Raw genomic sequence first — 23,769 nt, forward strand, 5'->3', positions numbered from 1 at the left:
TTTCCAATACCATTCGGGACTCGGAAGGCAGATTTATCCTAGTGTCTGGGTTCCTTAATGGGCAGGAAGTAACCATATGTAGTATCTATGCCCCCAATGCCTACTCACACCATTTTTTTACATATGTCTTGGAACAACTGGTAGAGCACACTAAGGGTTACCTGGTGGTGACGGGGGATTTTAACTTTCCTGCGGATCCTAGTGTGGACAAAACGCCGCCAGGAGTAGTCCTTCCCAGTAGAGGCGGGAAGGGGGTTCCCTTTTTATGCTCTGAGTTTTCTCTACTGGATGTGTGGCGTACGCTGCACCCCATGGAGAAAGACTATACACACATCTCCAGGGTGCACGCTTCCCTCTCTCGTATTGACTATATCCTCATCCCGAGAGGAGGACTCCATTTAGTTTCAGATGCAGTGATTGGGCCACAGGGGGTCTCTGATCATGCTTTAATCTGGGTGGATCTCCGCTTTCATGTCGGAGATAGTGGAGACAGGATGTGGAGATTCCCCGGTTTCCTACGCTCTGATCTGTCTTTTAAGACTTTCCTTCATCACAAATGGGAGGAGTATGCGGATCATAATAGCCAGCACCTCTCGAATCCGCAATTGTTCTGGGAGACTGCGAAGGCCGTTCTACGGGGTGAGATCATTTCTTTTGTGGCAGCCCGAACACGGAACCTTAACAAAACTATTCTGGATTTAGAAGCCCAATTGAGTATTCTCAAGCAGGAATTTATATCTCATCCTTCCCCAATTTCACAAAGAAAGTACTTTGCGACGTTGAGGGATCTGAACTGTGTTTTACACCAAAGGGCGCAGAGGGCTTTCCAAGTAGGGGAACGGAACTTTTTCCGTTATGGTAACAAGGCGGGGAAACACCTTGCAAATTTAGTTCGGGCCCATAGGGGAAAGACCTTCATACCGGCTATGCGCACCACGACAGGGGCCACGGTCTCTACTCGAAAAGACATATGTGAGGTTTTCCGACAGTTTTATGAACAACTTTACACTGATGATGTGAGGGGGGGAGCGAAAGACGAGGAAGCGTTCTTTGAGGGCCTGCAGCTTCCCAGCCTAACTAAATCCCAACTATCATTCCTCAATAGACCCATCCTCCCCATAGAGGTTCTAGCTGCTGTCTCTTCTAGCAAGATGGGGAAGGCGCCAGGTCCCGATGGCTTTTCTTTTGACTTTTACAAGATATTACAACACCACTTAGTTAACCACCTGACGGATTTTTTCAATGATGCAGTGACTAAGGGGGCATTTCCCCCTTTTTTTAACACTGCTTACATAACTGTTCTCCCCAAACCAGGCAAGGATCTGTTATACCCTGCGTCCTTCCGTCCCATTTCGCTGCTAAACTGCGATTTAAAGATCCTCGCTAAGTTGCTCGCCAATAGATTAAATGTGTTGTTGCCACAATTAATATCTGCCCCGCAAGTGGGATTTGTTAAAAATAGACCAGCTTGCACTAACATTATCAAATTGTTAACTGCCATGCGATCCTCGCTATCCCAGCGTTCACCAGCCCTAGTGATTGGACTGGACTCGGAAAAGGCATTCGACCGAGTGTCCTGGCCATATTTGTTCTCGGTTTTACAGCGCTATGGATTTGAGGGAAACTTTTTGGCCTATCTCCATATGCTGTACGCTCAACCTAAATCCCATATAACGGCCAACGGCTGCAAATCAGGAGAGGTTCTCATACAGCGCGGGGTGCGACAGGGGTGCCCGCTTTCCCCACTCTTATATATTTTGGCTATCGATCCGCTACTCAGAAAAATTGCAAGCTCACCATTTATCCACGGTTTTGGGTCTGAGACTCAGGAGTTCTCGATTGCCGCTTTTGCGGATGATATCTTAATTTACCTCACGGAACCCCAACAGTCCTTACCCCCTTTGTTGAGCCTTTTGGAAAGGTATGGCGCATTTGCAGGCCTTCGTATCAATAAGGATAAATCGGAGGCCTTAGATGTAGGGGGCAGAGTGAAACCTCAGTGGCGTGGCTGCTTTCCCCTCAAATGGGTGACTACACACATGAAATACTTGGGCATCCAGATTCCTCCTGATGTATGTGATTTTCATAGACTTAATGTGGAACCCCTGCTTGCGGCTACCTCCTCTATGTTGAAAAAATGGCAAGGGTTACCCCTTTCAATTACTGGTCGAATACAACTCATCAAAATGATGATTCTGCCCCGGTGGCTCTATATCCTTCAAATGACCCCGATATGGCTAACAGGGAAAGACTGTAAAGGGATAAATGCTCTTTTTCGGAAATTTATATGGAATGGGCGTAAAGCTCGCTTATCCTTCACGATTTTAACACAGCCTCACAAAAAAGGGGGATTGGGCTGCCCTAACCTCCGTAGATATAATTTAGCCTGCCTCCTGCGTCATGTGAAGGATATCTTGGGTGGGACGTCTCACTATACCCCTGTTGCACTTCTGTGTTCTTGGTGGAACCAGCCATCCCTGAATCCTCTCCTCCAACTTCCTAGAGCTCAGCTGCCAGTGGGGCTTCTTATGCAACCGCTAATTTGGGCCAGTCGGAAGGCATGGGCGTATCTGTGTTCCCAAGCACAGTGCCCTTCCATGCTCACTCCTCTGCTTACCATCTGTGGTAACCCTCTGTTCCCCCCTGCGATGAAATCATCTATATTCCATGCTATCTATATTCCATGTACCAATGAAATCATCTATATTCCATGCTATCTATATTCCATGTACCAATGCTTCCCATCAGAGGGGGTTCAGTTTTATGGCTTCTCGGAATTACAACATCTTTTTGGCCTGACCCCTGCGGATCATTTTGCGTACAGACAGCTGCGAGATTTCTGCCTTTCCCATAAGCTGCTATTGTTGAAATCCCCATATTTTTGGGTGGTTCATAGGGTAATTTCAATCCATAAGCCTCAAAAGCCCACTATTGCGGCTTTTACTCGGGCGCTAGCGTCTAATCTCCAGATAGATGTCGTCTCTGGTACCTGGCAGCAATGGGTGAAGTGGTCTGAGTTTACACTTACTAGTCAGGAATTTTTATCCTGTTTAGAGCGGGTCCCTGAGTGGTCAGAGAACGTATTGTACCGAGAAATCCAATTTAAATTCCTGAGACGGTATTATATGGCGGCAGATAGGGCCTTTTTAGCCCGTATAACGGAATCTGCTACTTGCCCCAAGTGTAAAACGGAGATGGGCACTTATACCCATTATTTTTGGGAATGCGGTGTGATTTCCCTATTTTGGAAGGAGTTGATAGGGACCTGCAGCTCTTTGCTTTCTCTGGATCTTCCTGTAGACCCCATTCTCTGGTTATTTGGGGTTGTACGGCATCCCATTCCGGGTCTAGGGAAGTGTGAGCTGCAGTTCCTTCACAGGGTGAGTCTGACGAGTAAGAAAGCCATATTAGCTTGTTGGATATCCACCGCATCTCCACAACATGATATATGGTTTCGATTATTGATTAAACTTTTTACTGTAGAGTTTACTTGTGCTCAGGAAGCCACTGACCACAAGCGCAAGCTGATGGGAACTATTTGGAGGCCGTTAGAGCTATATTTAAGGCCCACCACTGTTACTGGCCTGTAGCCCGAGTACAGGAGCGGTTTTTTTTTTTTTTTTTTGGGTACTCTGTTCTGATAATGGATATGCCCGAAGAACTGGTTTTCCCCTCACCACATGAGGTTTCTGGTCTTGACCTTTTCGTTCTCTGTCTAAGCACTCACGCATGTTTCAGGGAGGGAGGGTGGGTGGGCGGGGGGGGGGGGGGAGCCCGGGGATTAGCTGATCGGTGGTCTTGCTTCCGATGTTTTAGCTACCTGTTCTCCTGGGCCGGGTGGATTTGGTGGGTTGTTTACACTGTTTGCATAATATGCCAAGATGTGCACTCTGGATGTATCGTTTTCTTAGGTGTTTGTATAGCTGTTCTACTGTACTATTGTCTTATATGTAATGTGATGGCTGTTTCGCTGTGTGTAATTTGCACTTTTTGGTCATTCCTACTTCAAAAATTAATAAAACAGAAGTTACAAAAAAAAAAATTGCACATCTCATGTTATATTAAAATGACCTCTTAAGCTCATGACAGTGTGATTACTTTGGGTACATTCAAAACATGCTGGCTCCAAATCTGAGTATTTTGGTTAAATAGCGGGGAATCTACAAAAAATTATTAAAACGTGTCCCAGAAAATAAAACCATTAGAATCAAAATTAAAAAGTACAACCTGAAGATAAAAGTAAATTTATATTGTTACTATATGAAATAAAAAACTAAAAAAGTGAAGATAAAAATATTAAAATATGTGGACATGCATGTCATTTAAGGTTTATAGGTGTGGCTTAAACTGCATAACCGCATAATTTAAAATAAAGTGAGTGGTGCTTAATTCAAACAAAAATAAATAATTCAAACTTAAAAAATTAATAGAAAAGTTGGGGACAGAAACTGTGGATGAACAACATATTACCCGTGAACCAATATCAGTCTATTATCTAGAAATTGATGCAGTTAAGAACTAAAAAGACAGTTCACATTTGCCCGATAAAACAAAAAAAGAGAAAACTATAAAATAAATAAAATAGGAACATCTAATAAACGTGCAGCAAAGGGAATATTGATTTTAATCTTTAAAGCAATATCTTTCAAGCCAAAGAACCATTTATACGGCAGTCACAAATCTCTTACAAAACCCGATGTATACTAAACTTTATAAAGTGAAGACAGGCTGGTCAATGTCAGGTATTTAAACCTAAAAAATGGCGTGAAATGGGCATATCAATCATACACCAATGAGCAGGTCAATACGCCGCTAGTGCCACAAAGTCACCATGCATAAAGAATTTTTTTTAAAAAGTGTAACAGTGCAAAAAATAAAATCTAAGATTTAAAATCAAGCCACTATCAGTAATGGATTTAAAATAATAGTGAGTGAAACTAAGTGTGCAACAAAAACAATAAAATAACAGGGATACAAAGAAAAACCTGTCTTAGAAATATAATGCCGTGAACCTAAGAGATGAATACTATTGTCCATTATTTTGTATAACACCATTGGGGCGGATTTTAAGAGCCCTGCTCGCCTAAATCCGCCCAAAACCGGGGGGATTTAGGCGAGCAGGGCCCTGCGCGCCGGTAAGCCTATTTTACATAGGCCTACCGGCGCGCGCAGAGCCCCGGGACTCACGTAAGTCCCGGGGTTTTCGGAGGGGGCGTGTCGGGGGCGGGCCCGAACCGCGCGGCGTTTTTGGGGCGTGTCGGGAGTGTTCCGGGGGCGGGCCTGGGGGCGTGGCTGCTGCCCGGGGGCGTGGCCGCGCCCTCCGGACCCGCCCCCAGATCGCGTCCCGGCGCGCTAGCGGCCCGCTGGCGCGCGGGGATTTACTTCTCCCTCCGGGAGGCGTAAATCCCCAACAAAGGTAAGGGGGGGGTTTAGACAGGGCCGGGCAAGTGGGTTAGGTAGGGGAAGGGAGGGGAAGGTGAGGGGAGGGCAAAACGGAGGGAACGGGGGTAGGCTGCGCGGCTCGGCGCGCACCAGCTATACGAAATCGATAGCCTTGCGCGCGCCGATCCTGGATTTCAGCGGATACGCGCGGCTCCGCGCGTATCTACTGAAATCCAGCGTACTTTTGTTTGCGCCTGGAGCGCCAACAAAAGTACGCCTATTCGTGGTTTTTGAAAATCTACCCCATTATTTCTATTCACATTGTAACTTTTTATTATTATTGTTGTATGTGAACCGATGTGATGGCTATGGTTGAATATCGTATACAAAAAAAACAATAAATAAATAAAATAAATAAATATTAATACATCATTTAGCTTTTCAAATAACATAAAGACAGGCTGCACATACCAAAAACGTCCCGACTGTAGAAATACTTATGCGGCAATCAAAATATGTCAGTGCACAACGTGTACAACTCTTTGTGAAGGAAAGACAGGCTAATCAACATCGGGTATTTAAACCTGAAAGCGGCGCCAAAACAAAATGTCAATCATTTCCCGATGGGCGGAGCAATATGCTGCTAGTGCCATAGACTGACCATAGAAAAAGTTAAAACAGAAATAAAAATGACGGGAATGGAATGATAAAAGTAAATAGAGCAATAATGTAAAAGGTCTGTTTAAGGTTAAAAAATAAAGGAGATAAAATAAAATTAAAAATAGGGTAAAAATTAAAACTAAGAGATTAAAAGACTAAAAAAAAGGAATGAGGGCAACTATCCTGTAGGCATGAGCAGCAATGTGAAAAACAGAATACATATTATAAAAATACTGAAAAATCAATATTTATTTATTTATATAAATGTATATAAATATCTAAATTCAATCCATGTGGTGCCATGGTCTTTAAAATCATATATGAATTTCTGTTCTTGTTGTAAGAGGAATCTGTCTAAATTGCCTCCTCTCCAATGTAGCAAAGGTTGCAACAGGACACACAATTTATAGTCATCAAATTTATGATTTTCTTGAATGGAACGGGTCAACCAGTGGTTTAGATTCAATTTTCCTATTGATATTGGGGTACATTTTAAAAGAGAGAGCGCGCGCGTACTTTTGTTCGCGCATCAGGTGCGAACAAAAGTACGCTGGATATTATAAGATACGCGCGTATCTTATAAAATCCAGGGTCAGCACACACAAAGGGGTGCACATTTGTGCAACTTGCGCACGCCGAGCCCTGTGCGCGCTACCCGTTCCTTCCGAGGCCGCTCCGAAATCAGAGCGGCCTCGGAGGGTACTTTCCTTCCACCTTCCCCTACCTAACCCAGCCTCCCGGCCCTATCTAGACCCCCCCTACCTTTATCAGAAAAGCTACTACTGCCTCCGGGCAGCAGTAACTTACGCGTGCTGGTGCGGCAGGCCCCGACACAGGCCACGCCCCGATCTGAAGCCACGCCCCCAACCGCCCCTTTTTGCGAGCCGTGGGACTTGTACACATCCTGGGGCTTGCGCGTGCTGCCGAGCCTATGCAAAATAGGCTCAGCACACGCAGGGGGTTTTTAAAAGGGTTATGCGCGTACCTTATGTGCGTAACCCTTTTAAAATCCGGCCCATTGCTCTTGTGTTCTATAATTCTTTTCTTAAATTCCCTGATCATCTTGCCGATATACATTTTATTACATGGGCATATTTTATTACATGGGCATATTACAATTTGTGAATTGTCTCAAAGTAAATGTCCTATCTGTACCTGGTATATCAAGGCTGTCAGTTTTCATGTTAACATTACACACGGAAAAATTGTTACATGGTCGATGACCTGGGGGTCTAATATCTAATACTGTTTTTTGGGGTAGGGCAGATGGTGAGACATAATCCTTGATATTTTTGGAACACTTATTAGCTATTAACAACTCTTTTGTCTCAGAATCCTTCAAGTAACTGTATCATAGGCCAATGACTTTTCAAGATTTTGATGATACTGTGTGACATGTGTATATGTCAATGGGCAGATGATTTTTTCGTTCTGTTTCTTAACCTTAGGTTTAAGAAGATCATGTCTTTTTTTGTGTAAAAGCTCTATTGATTCCGCTCTCAACATGTTTCTCAGGATATTCCCTGTAGAGAAATCTGTTTCATTTCAACAGCCCTAGATTAGAATGTCTCATCGTCTGCGCACAACCTCCTAAGTCATAAGAATTGGGAGTAGGGTAAATTGTTTACTAATAACCTATTATGACAGCTCTGATAATGTAAGAACTTGTTAGAATCAGTAGGTTTTCTGTAAATATCTGTATGGAATCTACCCTCTTTCAAAGAAATTTGAATGTCCAGAAAGGAGATCGATTTCTTATCAAACTGCATTGTAAATTTCAAGTTAGAGTCTAGTGTATTTAACCAATTGAGAAAAGTATACAAATCATCCTGGTTGCCTTTCCACAATAAAAAAAAAAATGTCTATGTATATCTTCCAGATTAAAATGTTACTGGAAAATCCATGCGTAGTTAAAAAAAAAAAAAAAAATTCTTTTCAAATTGGGCTACATACAAGTTAGAAGGGGCCATTGCTACTCCTTTGGTTTGCAGGAAAAAGTCTTTGTTAAATTTGAAGTAATTATTTTTTAATGCTATTTCTGCAAGTTCTGTTACAAATTGGTTCGGAATACATCTGTGTGGGTTATGATTTAGGAGTTGATCAGTAATGATTTCTATAGCTGATGATTGTGGAATATTAGTATATAAAGATTCGATGTCCAAGGTAACCATTAATATATCCCCTTCAATTTTTTGGAAATTTTCCAAAATTGTAATAAAGTCAGATGAGTCTCTAATGTATAATGGAATGGAAGGAACTTGTTTTTTGAGAAACATATCTATAAAGGTGGACAAAGGTTCAAGCAAGGAACCAATTGCAGAAATGATAGACTTGCCTGGCGGTGTGTTTAATGATTTGTGAATCTTTGGTAAAATATATATTGTGGGCAGTATTGGATTATTTATGGTCAAAAAATCAAATTCCTTGTTTGTTAAAAAGTTCCCCTCTCTTGCTGTTTTTAATAAACAGTCAATCTCTTTCTTGATTCTTTTTGTTGGGTCACTGGGTAGTTTCTGATAAAATGATTGGTCAGATAACTGTCTCTGTATTTCTGCAATTATTTGACACGATCCATAATAACTATTGACCCACCTTTGTCTGCCGCTTTAATCACAATGTTATAGTCATTTTTCAATGTTGTGATTGCACTCATTTCTACCTTAGTCAAATTTTTATAGGGTTTAATTAAATCTTTATGCTCTTCTCTTTAATACCAAGGTCTCATAGGTATGTATGATTGGATGAATAGCACCGGGAGGTATCCATTTACTTGAATGTTTAACGATCAAAGTATTGGAATTCATTTGCCCTGTACTTGAAAAAAAGTCTAAAACCTTAAGTTTTCTAGCAAACTTGAACAAATCAATACAGGTCCTAAAAGCATTGTATGTCGCTGTTGGAACAAATGACAAATCTCTTTTCGCATCTGTTTTTTCACATATGGTTTTTCCCTTCTACTATGCATTTTGTATGTAAATTACCTTTTAGAGGTTGACTTTTAATTTTGTATGTTTATTAACCTATGTCATGTCTCAATTTATGTTTGTGTCTTGGTTATGAATCTTATTGTACGTAACGTTATTTTTGTAATGATTGTTTTATTTTAGCCCCTGAAGCAGCCCTTCATTGGGTGAAACTCCAGCCTTGAGTCGGGTATTCATGGAATTTTTATACCAATAAATATCTTTTGAGGACCTTCAGCTTCTCTGTGTTTACATTCCTCACACTGAAGGTCATCAAATCTTCACAAGAGAGCACTGTTCTGTTCGTATGTCTCACTTTGAATGTCAAACCGGCCCCTAACCCCTACACTAATACGTAAACGTCACCTTGAGTTACTTGGTGGACCTCCCATAAAGATATAAATACCTATCTAGCGTGAGGGCATTATGGCTAGGCTCGCTTGCTCTCTCTCTCTCTCCTTAAACTTACTAAACATGCCCCCAGTAGTTGTATGAAGGAAATACAACAATTCTGGCACTTATCGCAAAGTGCGAAAAAGTTATCAAAATTTGCACTAAGATAGCTCTTCGTGCATTTTGATAAATCCAGGCCATAGTTTTTTTCACCTTCCTCCTTTGTATGCTACCCTCTTAGCTAAACGAGCATGCAAAATTCCCTATTTAGTATACACTTCCCTTTTAGTACTAACTTACTGTTGACTAATGGAAACCAATAATAAAAAATGGTATCCTATTAGGGGTCTCAGCCAAGGATTCTAGGTCTTTGTAGAAACTAATTTACCTGTTTCCTACTAAAGGTATTCCTTCCGAATAGAGTTCAGGTTCGTTACAAGGGACATAGGAAGAATAATGTACTGCTGTTGGCCTTGTATGGAAAAATGTGTAGACATTTTTTAATACCATATTTGTACTGACACATTGCAACATAGTAGCAACATCATATTGGTTTACATTAGAACTAAAGGTTGAAAATTTACAAATAACAAGTTACGGGGATGGGAAGAAAGGAACCAAGTTACAAAATGAACTAAGAAAGCAAGCAGAAAAACTGCTGAGTTAAAAAGGCATAACATTTGCAAAAAGGGTCTTATAGTGCTGGCATTCAAGAAAGCATAGGATAAGTGCAAATGATTAGTGAAAAAGTGAGAGAAAAGCTGATGATGGGTTGAGTCTGAAGGAGAAAACCGGTAGACTTGGATGGGTTTTGCAGTCTTTATCTGTCATTATATGGTATTCTTTGATTAGCAAATGTTTAACAAAGATATGTCTGGAAAAATTAGGGAAAGCATCAGCAAACATGCATCTTTTGTATTTATTTTCTAGGCTTATAACTCTGAAAATATTGAATAGTATTGTGTTATTGGGAAAGTCATGCCAATATGTAAAGGAAGCAAAAATGGAAGAAAAATTGTTCCAGCCCCCTCCTGCCAGCACACCAGGGAAATCTCAGAGTAAATCCCAAAGCAAGTGTAAACAAACTCAAGGTAAGTATATTATATATTCTGTAATGTGATTGAGATGGGGAAAAAATGCCTACAGATTGCACACATTGAATTCAGCTGTTCTTATCTCTTGACTAAATTTTATCTATATACCAATCAATACTATGCTTCATTGTCGCACGTTAGAATTTGAATTCTGAACTGGCAGCTAGAAGTAGAGTCGTATCCTCTAATAAAATTAAAGTATTCAGATAGGTATTTTAATTATTTTAATAATAATGTGTAAGGAGAAAAAAAACAGTACTTGTACTTCATATTTCTTGTCATGTTTAAAATCCCTGAATGTTTGGTCTTTCCCTAGTCTTCCAAAAGAAATAGTCAATGTCTAATATCAGCAAACCCTTTGGCGCATGCAAAATTCCCTATTTATTTACATCTTTTTACTATACTGACATTCAAGACAAAGATTCTTATCACACCGGTTTACATCGAACCAAACCTTGTAAAAGTTACAAATAACGAATATCTTTGAACCAAATTTTGGAGGAGAATTCGATATAAGTAATAGAAATAACGTAAAGCATAACATCAAGTGGTTAACAAGATAAATACAATAAAACCTCGAAGAGGGTATAGATAATTTCGAACATAACTCTGCACTTAGTCCAGATATTAAGGGAGGACAGGGCTATCTGGGAGGAGGAGGGGGGGAGAAGCAACTGGGGGTTGGGGAAGGGAAAGAAAATTCAACGTTATTACATCAAGTTTTGAACAATAATTGCATCTGAAGTCCGTGTTTGAGTCGCAGGGTATTAAGGGAAGGCTTGTGTGAATAACCAGGTCTTCAATTTCTTTCTAAAGGTAAGCGGGCATTGTTCCTGGCGTAGGTCAGGGGGTAAAGTGTTCCAATGGGAAGGTACGGCGGTAGAGAAGGCGCGTTTCCTTAATGATGGGTGGAGCGTAGACTTAGTGGGGAGGCGTGGAGAGTCACTTTGTAGGCGGTTCTGATTGATCTTGTGGAGGAGTGGATATGGAACGGTATTTTTAGCTGGAGTGAGGACTGCTTGTGGATGGTTTTGTGTATGATGGTGAGGGACTTGTAAAGGATTCTGAAGTTGATGGGAAGCCAATGTAGATTCTTGAGAATGGGTGTGATATATGTTCCCCTTGACTAGAGTTGGTTAGTATCCTTGCGGCGGCGTTCTGGAGCATCTGCAACAGTTTAGTGGAGGATGCTGGGAGGCCAAGAAGTAGAAAGTTACAGTAGTCTTATTTTTGAGAATAGCGTGGCCTGGAGAACCATGTGGAAATCGTGCATGTGCAGGGAAGGTCTGAGCCTTTTTAGAATGTGAAGTTTACAGAAGCATTCTTTAGTAGTATTGATGATGAATTTTTTGAAGTTCAGTCGGTTGTCTAGTATAGCTCCGAGATCTCTCACGTGTGTTGTTGCTGATGTGAGGTTGTTGATGGGGACGTTAATGTCGTTGGTAGATATGAGGAGGAGTTCCGTTTTTGTAGTGATAAGGACTAGGTTGAGGCTGGAGAGGAGAAGAGATAGCTGTTCCAAAAGTTAAGGGCTTTGGTGATGGAATCTGTTATGGGGATCAGTTTCTGTCCATCATCGGCATAAATGTAATGTGTTAATTTTAGATTTGTCAGGAGCTGGCAGAGGGGGAGAAGATATATGTTGAAGAAGGTAGGAGAGAGACACTAACCTTGATGAACTCCATGTGAGAAGCTTATAGGGTGGGAATCTTTGTTTATTCTGACCTTGTAGTTTCTGTTGCTGAGGAAGGACTTGAACCAGCTAAGGGCAGAGCCTGAGATGCAGATGTCAACCAAGTGGTTAATGAGAATGGAATAATTTACCGTGTCAAACGCGGCTGAAATGTCCAGTAAAGCCAGTAGGTAAGATTGTCCTTTGTCTAGACCCATGAAGATGTTGTCGGTGAGTGAGATTAAGAGGGATTCTGTGTTTAATGATTTTCGGAATCCGAACTGAGCAGGGTAAAGAATCTTGTGATTGTCTAGATAGTCAGAGAGTTGAGTGTTGACCGGTTTCTCCATAAGTTTTGTGATGAAAGGAAGGTTGGCTATGGGACGGATGTTGGTGGGATCTCCAGGGTCCAGGTTGGGTTTCTTTAGAAGAGGTTTAATGGAGGCGAGTTTCAACGGGTCAGGTAATGATCCTTGGGCTAGGGAGCAGTTAATAATTTCTGCTATTGGTTTGGAAATGGTGTTTGGAATGGAGAGTAGAAGTTTTGTAGGAATGTGGTCTGAGGGGGTGAGAGGAGGGCTTCATGTTCTTGAGTACTGATTCAACTTCTAGGGAAGAAGTGAGTTCCAAGGAATCGAAGTTTGCTTTTTGGCTGTTGGGGGAGGTGTAGAGAGGGGGAGGTTGGGTGTTCGAGAGGATGAGCGGATCCAGGAGCTTGGAGATTTTTTTCTCGAAGAATGTTGCCAGTTCGTTGGCCTTGGATTGGGCTTTTGTCATCTTGGATGGCGGGAGGAGAGGGTTTCGTAAGTGCTGACACGTATGAGAATAGAGCCTTTGCATCGTAGAAGAAGTTGTAGTATACACTTCCCTTTTAGTACCAAGTTATTCCTAGTATAAGGACAGACTTGCATCAAAAAGCTCTTCCAGTTAAGAGTGGAGTTTGAGAGAGAACATGATGAAACCAAATGTTTAATGTATTATATAATATTTAGCATGAAACTTGTAATTCCTCAACCTTCTCTAACTTACTAATGAAATTCTTATTGAAAAGTTTTATAATGTAGTACTTTGTGTAAATTGTAAATGCATATCTAATCATTGAAAAGTGATGGAGGTGAGAAGGTGGTCATGTGATGAGAGGAATCTGTTAAGGTTTTTTGCAAATGAGCTCCCAGCACTCCGGGACTCTGCCACTTTGCAGTGGCCTGCATTTTTCATGCACACCATTAGCTTGTGCATCTGATCAATAATCATATGCATCACACAGCACTTCTGACTGTACAACCAAAATCAAGGGCAACTATTGTTACATAGTTGATTAGTGTGCGGAAAACCAGAGATTGATCAAGTCCAATCTAATTTCCATGGAAGCCATTTCTAAAATGTCCTATAATTTCTTCACTATTTTCCCAGCTAAGGACAAAAATGGGATGATATCTTGCAAGTGGTCAAGCTTTTATGATAGATTGCTGGAAGATATTCCTAATGCATGGTGACTAAAAATTTCTCTGTGGCATCTGGGATTTTGATGCCCCCAGTGTTTTTATATCAGCCCTTGTCTTAATCTCAAGCCACTACGTGGCTCAAACTCAGAGAGCTGCGCAGTGCTAACTAGAGAAGAACTTGTTTTGGCGGGTAAGACAGCAGCCATCAAGGTGAGAGTAAAAAGATGCTAAAGCCTGCTGGATAGGAGTAGGGTGACCAACTTTCCAGTTTTACAGGTAATTCTACAGTGTCCGGTTAAAAGGGTAACTGGACACTGTAAAACGGGTCAATAAGGCTTGGGGCCAATCAGCAGAGGGGGGTGTGCCTGACGACAGAGAGAGGTGAAGAAACCTGCCCGCCACCAGCAGAACCCAGCCTGACGCAGAGAGACTGAAATGCACAGAACGAGGTAGAAACAGTAATAGGCTTTGGTGTCAAAGAGCAGGCTCAGCAAACAGCACAAGACGACCCCAGGCCTAGAGTCTTCCATCCCTGCTCTCCAAGTCCGAGTCACTATAAACCCATTGAGGCTGGCTGATGGAAAATAAGCCCTCTGTTCCCCCTGGGCTGGCGAGTTTCTCTCCCCAGGGATACCATGTGAAGTTTAAAAAAAATTTATATTTTCAGCGCACAGACCTACCCTGTAACTTTTGGGTGTGCCGATAATCAGCACCAGTCTCTGTGCACTGCAGCTGCCCTAAGGTAACCCAAAGTGTACAATCTGCTGCTGCTACTGCTGTTGCAAGCAGGGACCCCAGGGCATACGAGCAAATAACACACCTTCCCTCTTCCGCCTTGCTAAATAATTCTTCTTTGCTGATTGGCATCACACCATGGTCTGTGCACAACACTGATGCGCTACTGAGATACTTTTTTCAAGGGGCACATGTTGCTGAAGATCTTTGTGGTAAAAGGGAGCTTCCTGAGTTACCAGCACAGCATTTTTGTGTCAGAGCATATGTGAACTTGTGTATGTTTGTGTGTGAGTATATGTCAGTGACAACAAGTATGTGTCAGTATATGTGAATGAGAGCATGTGTGTATGCCAAAGCATATGTGTCAGTGAAAGCCTATGTGGGAGAGCATATGTATCAGTGACAGCAGCATGTGTGTGTCAGTGAGTGTGTACATGTCATTGAGAATATATGTGAAAGGGGAGTGTGTGTGTGAATGAGTGAGCATGTGACAGTTTATGTGAGAGAGGGAGCATCTGAAAGTGTCTGTATGAGAGAGAATGAACCTGTGTGTATAACAGAGGCGAAAGTTTATGCGGCCGCTTCTCCTTCTCTCCCTCCTGTCCCTTAATAGTCCACAGCAGTTGCAGGTGAATAGAAATTAAAAATTCTCATGTATAGAAAAAGAGATTTGTTTAATCTTTAATTCTAATTATTGGGCATTATTTGATGACTCTGCTGTTTTGAAATATTTTATTGGTGTTTGTGCAATTTGTAAACAAATTTTATATAAATTTTTAATGTTCTAGACATCAGCTGTTTTTGAAATATGTATTCTTTTTACTTTTATGATTGATGTTTTATATTTAATTTTCTCCTAGGACAAGCAGGATGGTAGTCCTCACATGTGGGTGACATCATCAGATGGAGCCCGGCACAGAAAACTTCTGTCAAAGTTTCTAGAACTTTGACCAAGCGCTCTAAGCATGCCCAGCATACCACTATCCTCATGTCCATGCAGGGTCCCTCTTCAGTCTCTCTCTTTCCGCAGAGCATTCGTCTCGTGGAGTTGGAGCTCGTGTTTTTTCTCAATTGGAAAACTTCCAATTGAGTCTCATTCTGTTTTCTTCTCTCGCCGGGTCCCTCGATCATTCTCCGGCCCTTAGTTAGAAGGCGTCGCGGTAAGTGCCTGTTCTCTGCGGTCGATCACAAACTGTGCTGTCCTCCAGGTGCCGCTGGCTATCGACCACTCATCGGTCTCTTTTTTTCGATTGCATCATCTGGGTTCCGCCGCTGCCCCCAGTTCCCCCGGACTATGTCCATCACAGACTCCCATGAGATCTGTATTTTGTGCGTTGCTGTGTTTTGCACCCAGATGACACCCTTGCACGCTTTGATGACCCCCAGATCCATGCCTTGATAAGATGGAGAAGTTGTTTGGGCCCAAACAGTCGGAGCCCTCAAACTCAGTATCAGGGGCATCGACTCCTAAGGGCAAGGAGGGACCCGGTAGGTACCATTCCTGTCCTGCCATCTCCTCTTCTGGTTCCCCAGATCAAGTTAGAGGCTGGGGATTGGTCCATGTCTATTTCTTCCCATTCTAGATCTGGTTCATCACCATCACCCTCAGCACCGTGGAAAGACTAGGCCGAGCATTGTGAGAAAGCACCATCATTGGTTATCTTCCTCCCATGACTCCAAGCTCAAGGAGACATCCCCGAATCAGCCTCGCACGGACGAGGCATCAACTTTCATCGAAGCTAAGGGCCCAAGGCGGTCCTCACTGGTTCCAGTGCCAGGCACCGGTCTCCCTCGAGGCTCCGAGGAAGACAAGGTTCCGTCTCCTCATCCTCAAGCTGTCCTGTCATCTGCAGCATGTAATTTAAAAGTTTATAAATAAAGAATTTTAAAACAAATCTAAGATTATTAAAGCAAGACTTCCTTTTGCTAAAACTGAGTCTTCCCCTTTAAGCCATGTTTGTTTATATGGCCAGTGATTTTGTTTTTAAGAGTGGCTTCTACCATTTTTCCACTGTTATCTTCACTGGCCTATAGTTTCCCAGATCATCCCAGAGTGCTTTTTAAAAATCAGCATCACAGTGGCCACCTTCTAGTCTTCAGGTAATATGGCTGTTTTAAATAAGTTACAGATTACTAGTACAGGTTAGCCATTTCATGTTTTAGTTCTTTAGAACTCTGGGTGGATGCCATCCGGTTCTGGTGATTTGTTTTTCTTTCATTTGTCAATTGGATCTATTACATCCTCCATTGTTGTGGATATGTTTTAGTTGCTTAAAATCTCCACCATTATGGAATGTTTCAAGTGTGAATATGTTCCCAACATCCTCCTCAATAAAGACCAAGGCAAAAAAGTCATCCAGATTTTCTATTTCCTTGTCTTCCCTAAGCACCTCTTTTGCCCATCAGTCATTTAGCAGCCCAGCTGATTTCCTCACATGCTTTGTGCTCTAAATATATTTGACTCGCTGGTAAACTTCTCAAATTCTCTCTTGCCCATCTGTCTTCTGTTTTACATTCAACTTGCCAGTGCTTGTACTCTTGCCTATTTTGATCATTTGGCTCTGCTTTCCATTTTTTAATGATACCCTTTCAGCTTTAACTGTTTCCTTTACCTCACCAATAAACGATGCTGGTCGTTGTTTGGTCTTTCTTTTACCTTTTTTAAGGTATGGAATACATTGTATCTAGGCTTCCAAAATGGTATTTTTAAACAATGTCCACACCTCATTTCTAACTTTTACCTTTGCAGACGCTTCTTTTAGTTTTTTGGGTTTTTTTTATGTAACCAATTTTCTCATTCTATTATAATCTACTTTATCAGCTGCACTTCAGCAGGAAAGAAAGTTGCTAGCAGTTTGATTTTTTTTTCAGTACCTCTAACTTTTCATCTTGTCATAATCTTTTAGCTATTAATTTCTCTGACCTTGTTTCATGCAAACATATATCTTCTATTTTCTCTGTTTGTTAGAGGGATTCGTTAATGTGCATGACAAATGGTGCTCAAGACATTGCTATTTAAAAATGACTTGTGACTGGCTTGGTGACAGTGGCAGTATTATGCATTGCCATGCAGAGGACCTGTTTGATTCCTGCATCAGGTCTTTGCATCCTAGATCTGCTGGAGCTAGAGAATGCTGCAGAGCCAGCATTCACAGCCCTTGTTGGAAGAAGGGAGTCCCAGTAATCGTGCAATGGTGAACACTTGTTAGCTGGATTTAAGGTCCATGATTGTAAGCTTCTGTAAGGTTTCCTGATACTTGGCTTTAGCGTGAGAACAGTTTTTCTGGTGACTGTAAGGAATATTGGCAAAATTTTCAAAGGCCTACACGCATAAAACACAGGGTTTATGTGTGTGGCTGGGCCTTGCGCGCACTGCGTGCATTTTATATAGGCCCAGCCACACACGTAAACCCCGGTACGTGCACAAGTGCTGGGCCCTGAAAAAGGGGCAGGCCAGGGGCGTGGTCGGGGCGGGACAGAGGCCGGCCAAGAAAGTGGCAATTAGTCGCTGTCCCAGGGAAGTGCGCGCTGGCCATAACTTGCTTCTGCTCCAGAGGAGTAGTAAGTAGAGAAATAACATTGGGGTAGATAGGTAGGGGGTTAGGGGTCAGGGTGAAGAGGGGAAACTGAAGGAAAATTAGGTAGGCGGGTAGGGAAGTTCCTTCCCATTCCGCTCCTTAACTGGAGCGGACTGGGAGGGAACTGGGGGAGGCCTGATTGTGTCGCTGCAATATTCACCCTCTCTCTTTAACCTTTTCTGAGAAGTGACTTTGGTTAACATTGTTTAAGGACTATTGTTTTGGATTTTCCATATATTTTCAATTAAATATTCTTTTGAAAATAATATTTATTCGTAAATGAAGGACTGTGTGACACGTTAGAACTTTAAGGTTCTTTGTGTTTCAGGTTTCTAATTGCTTGTCAGGGTAATACTTAGGATTCATTGACTAATTACTCTATCTAGTATGGGCATTGCTAGTGCTATGTAGGAGGGGAAAATAGATAAGTGTGGACACTGTTGCTTAATAGATGTAATCACAATATTATTAGGTCTGTATTTTTAGATTTCAGAATTGGGAGAAAACCATGTCTTGGGGCAGAAATAGCAAATCATGGACAACTAGATTAACAGTCTTGAAAAGTCATAAAAATATATGGTAAAATAACTTTATTTTGCCTGATGATCACAGTTTCCTTTAAACTCATTTGAATAAATAACAATTGAAAATAACTTATTTATGAAATAATCAGTAATTTACTGCTCTAGAAAATCCACCTGAAAATAAATTATCTTCAGAGGATTCCTAATATCATAAATATTAGCATCTTCAGAAATATACTGAACTTTTATGGAAATCATAAAAAAAATGCCACAGTCAAACCTAAAAAAAAAAAAAAATTGCAAGTAATATGTTTTTCTCCCATGGCTGTTGAAACCACTTCACTGTGATAAATATAGCTAAAAATTACGGAGTAAATGCTCTGCATTGCCAAGTACAAAACCTAAATATTTTTCATTGGGTCTGCCACTGAAATCGTACATACAGTTGTTTGAGAGGATAAAAAGCCTAAATACAGCAGATTACCATTTATCTGAAGGCCCATTAACTGCACACTCCAGATATCCAGAAAATTGCAGACCCCTCTTCCACCCTGTCCCCCTGGTGAATGGAGGTGATGGCCTGGTGTTTTTCAATCCTGCTTCTCTGGTGCCTCTCCCTCTCGTGCAGTTCAGTCTCAGATCAGCACCACATAGTTCAAATAGCTAATCTAAGACTGTGTAGGAGGGAAAGGTGCTGAAGGAGCAGGTTTAAGAAGTGCCAAGCTTACCAGCTGTGCTCACCAGGGAGACCTAGTCAGGCTGCAAGGAGGAACTCCTGCTATCCAGAATTTCCTCCATCTTGATCATTCCAGAGCAATTGAAACTCTTCTAGGAATATTTAGTAGTATCTGGAAAGTGCTACATCTTGCTGTTGGATTTGAAATATTTGAGATACTTGATTTAGGCATAAGAGATGGGCAAGAAAGGAAACTTTAAATGCTGCAATTTATACATGACATCTTAATGAGAGTTGGATGTTAAGAAGTAATGTCATGCTATCAGGCTAGAAAATACCGAGAAATAAAACAGGCATGAATTGGCTCCACCTTACTCCCTCTATGCTATTGGTCATATATGTACTTTGTACTTCCATACCTTAATTCATATGGATGTTGGTTACATTATTGTAACCGTATCTCATTATTTAAAGCAATATATATGTACAAACAATTGATCAAACACCAAAAAATGTTCTGTAAATTCATAGGTACTGAATTTTGCTTTTTTCTACAGGAATGGCCACAGATGATAGTTCAACGCCTTCATCAATAACCAGTCAGCCTGTATGTCAGACAGAAAGTGCCTCTACACTTCTTGTGACAAGCAGTTCTGATCAGTTCCTGACTACTCCAGATGAAGAAGACGACAAAGAAATAACCCAAGAAAGTTCAGAACTAAAACACAGATCATCAAAGAAAGATTTACTGGAAATAGACAGGTTTACCATTTGTGGCAACAGAATTGACTGAATTCTTTGAATAGACAGCAGATTATTTTCTAACAGGATCAAAAGGCTGCTCCAACAAATGGCGCTTAAATATTTATTTAAAATATTAAATTATTAATGGAAAAATTGATATTGATTTCTTCCCACAGGTAGCTTGATTTAGTTGCAGGTCAGGTTATTTAACAACAGAGAACTTTGACTTGGCTGTCTGGAAGTTTTAATGGAAGAATTCCAAGAATTATGAGAACTGCTTTTTTTTTTTTTTTTTTTTTTTTTTTACTTGATAAAGTTGAAGTTTCTCTTATATGGAAATGCAAGAACACACAATCAAAATTACTTTGATGTTGCAGAAGGTTTCTTGCAAAAGAAAAAAATGCTTCTAGGAATTTTAGGTATGAAGATGTGCCTGAAATGCTACAACAAGCTAAACATAAATTCTCACCTTCCACTATTGGTATTTATGGAAAACATTTTTAAAACGTACATTGTATTAACCATGATATTGGAAACCTATTAAGTCATTACTGTTCTTGCCATCAGAAATGTTTTGAAAAAATTCATTGAAGCTAAAGAAAAACTGCTATCTTTATATTAAAGTAGCACGTTAATAGTTTCTTATTTTCCCCTAAACTAGTCCAGATGGATTTAGAGTGTGATAAAAATAAAGGCTTTGCAAAATAGGTCAGAACAGCTTCAGCATTTTGCAAAATGTTATTTACAGACACGATATATATTTGCTCTTCAGTAGAGGTGTGTGAAAATGGAAAATACTAGGCTTTTCATCAAAGAATTTGCATACAATGTATCATTTCTGTGAATTTTTTCATCATGCAGTTTATTCAGATTTTATTTTTATTGAAATAAGCAAATAGTGACATTTACTTGTTTGTTACATTTGCAAACTCCACTTTTTAAAACAATTTCTATGGGTAAAACTGTAAAGCTGGTTTATTTTGACATTTTCTGCATTTTTTCACTAAAGTTTTCTAAATAAAGCTTATGATAAATACACTGAGTTCTGCCAAATATTTGCAAGAATGTTCACAATGTGAATATTTTACTCTCTAGAAATCTTTATTTCTCAGACTGACTGACTTTTTTTTTTTTGTGGCAGTGGGAAATTATACTTTATCAAGTTGTACTTTTCCATAATAGAAAAATAGGCCAATGTTTAAAAAAAAATGGAATTGGAGTGGCTTTGCTTTTTCTTTTTTTGTTTTAAGTACAGGGTGGAAAGGATGAAAACTTCAAGTTGGTTTAGACTGTAAAGTTGCGGCTCAGTTGTTGTAGGACAAAAATGCCAGTAGAATAAATAACTCTGAATTCAAAAGTGCAAGTTTTATTTGTGGGATTTTAAAAGGAAATTTCTAGATGAATTTCCTGAAGAGGTCAAATAATTTTCTCGAGGATAGATTACTTTTATGAAGTATAGAATAATACAGTCTTAATTTCTTGTGTCAAGATCCATGACAAAGATATCTTAGAACTATGAATTAAAGAATGAATTGCATTTTATCTGTATGGTTGCACTGCAGTATTTGATCTCAAGACAGCCTTTTCCTATCATATATTAAACATTTTAATGAATTTTTCATTAAAATATAATAGCATTGTATTTTTTAAATTGGCTATTAAAAAAACATCTGTTACACCGTCACATAACCTAAATTATTTCTCAGTGTAGTTGATTTGGATTGTGTAATTATTTTGTAGTAGTTAATCCTTATGTGACAAAAATTGTACTTTTTTGATTTGCCTCATCTTAAAAGGATAAAATAGTCCAGCTATAGAAATTATTTCCAAATATATTTTAATTGTGATATGTCATTGGGTATGAGCAATAGGAATTCAGATTTTGTTGCTGAAGGAACTAAGATATTTGCAGATGAGTAATTTTGTAAAGTTATGCATGAATTTGAAAGTGTGAGGAGAACATTTTCATCTTAAGGTTGCTGTTCATGAAGACTCTGTTATGCAGTCAGCTTACTGTAACAATCGCTTGGATCTGGTGCTCGAAAAAAATGGATGCCCATCAAAGATCTTATATTTAAAAAAAAAAAAAAAAGCAATGGTATCTAGCTCAAAGGTGAGGATAAATGGTAGCTTGTTTGGGTGCTGATTTTATGCTCAGTCTGGCACTAAAATTTGAATAGTGTTACTTTTACAGTTATTGATACTGTCAGGAACTCAACACCACTATAGTGCTTTATGTGTCTTCACCATCATTAATAATGTATAAAGGTTTTGTAGCAAGAAGGATGGGGTGGAGCGAAGTGAAGAAATTTGATACCATGAACTTATTTAAATATATATATTTTTTTGTAATTTTGAGTCACATAAATGCTATGCTTTGAGGCAAATAGAAAATTAAACCATAAAGTACAGTTCAAAATATTTTGTCAATGCTGTGTGGTAATGAAGTCTTTCAGTAATTTTATAGTTGCTAAAGGAAGAAGAGAATCATTTTCATTTGTTCTGTTAAAACTTAATTCTGTACTGGTTTTATAAATGCATCTTGTGGAACTCAATAAATTCAATTTTATAATCTTTCCTAAACAAAGTGACTCCAGATTTTTTTCAAGATTTTATAACAAAACAGCAGCATCACAAACTTGAATATGACTAATAAGACTTATCTGGACCACCTTGTTCTCAAAATCAACTCAATTTCTTCATTGCCATCAGAATTAATAGCCCCAAAATTGTATTACTGTTCTATCTCCTTTAAATGTAGTCACAGATATACTGATTTTCTCAGTGTGTAGCAGTATTCTTCTTTCTGTATTATGCAATACAGGTTTTCAGCCCTGTGATCATCAAGCCCAGCATCCTGTCTCCAACTTGTAACCAATTTGGATTGCTTAGAAGTACTTTACAGATCCTGATTTACTTATTTTATTTGTATTCAAAAATATATATATAATCCACACTAATCCAGTGTTCAGAATGAAACACAAAACATGTTGTTGCAGTCAGGCAACAACCAACATTGCTCTATGCTTCAATGGCAAGAGGAAATGTGGAAAAGTGGATTTCATTCAGGCAAAAACCAACAAGGTAGCACAGTCTGGGTAAACAAATAAGCATGGGAGTAGCTTGCTTGTTGCAGTGGTTTCTACCCCAAACCAATTAAGCCTGATACTTCACTTTCAATGCATATCCAGCGTAATTCTCTGCTTCAACGGCAGGGGGGAAAGAAGAAAGGATTTACATTCAGACAACAACCAACAAGGACTGAATTGCACAATCTGGATAAACAAACGTGGGAGTAGCTAGCTTGTTGCGGCAGTTACTACCCCTAACAAATTAATCATGTTACTTCACTTGGAAAGCATATCCAGTGCAGCTCACTGCTTCAATGGTAGGGGGAATGAAGAAATAGGATTTACGTCCAGCCAACATCTAACAAGGCATTGATCTGAGCAGTATGAGTATACAAACATCGGGGTAATTTGCTCGATATGACTGTTATTACCCTCAAACATTAAACCTTATACTTCACTTTGATACAGCTCCAACACTGCTCTCTGTATTAATGGCAGGGGTGGAAGGAAATTAGAATCAAAAAGCTACCATTTCCTGGCGTGTAGCCAGATGGACTCAGAACGAATGGGTATAGTATCCGCGTGCTAGCAGTTGGAGACGGATCTGACGTCAGCACGGGGTATATATACCCCCATAGGAAGCGTAGCAACTTAGTAATTTCCATCTCCAAAGCAGTTTGGAGAGCCTGCACGCTCGCGAGCGTGTTTTCCAAATCTACTTTCTATTTCTACTTTCTTTCAACTACAACTTCTACAACATCGAGCCCCGCACTCCTGCGGTGATACCCTAAGGTCCCTCCCCCAGTAGAGTTTCCCGGGGTAATTTCCGTGA

The 23,769-nt window shown here is 40.2% G+C and overlaps 1 protein-coding gene across 1 annotated transcript in view; it reads left to right on the top strand.

Moving 5' to 3' along the window:
- TAPT1 (transmembrane anterior posterior transformation 1) overlaps positions 1–21,995 on the top strand; it is a 247,801-nt gene extending 225,806 nt beyond the window's left edge. Inside the window, exons 13-14 of the mRNA XM_029590601.1 lie at positions 10,329–10,489; positions 19,680–21,995. Of these exons, the coding sequence (XP_029446461.1) occupies positions 10,329–10,489; positions 19,680–19,915 (397 nt within the window). The 3' untranslated portion in view covers positions 19,916–21,995. The remainder of the gene's footprint in view (positions 1–10,328; positions 10,490–19,679) is intronic.
- Positions 21,996–23,769: the final 1,774 nt, after the last annotated feature.

This window comes from Rhinatrema bivittatum, chromosome 1, assembly GCF_901001135.1.
Source record: "Rhinatrema bivittatum chromosome 1, aRhiBiv1.1, whole genome shotgun sequence".
Lineage (NCBI taxonomy): Eukaryota > Metazoa > Chordata > Amphibia > Gymnophiona > Rhinatrematidae > Rhinatrema > Rhinatrema bivittatum.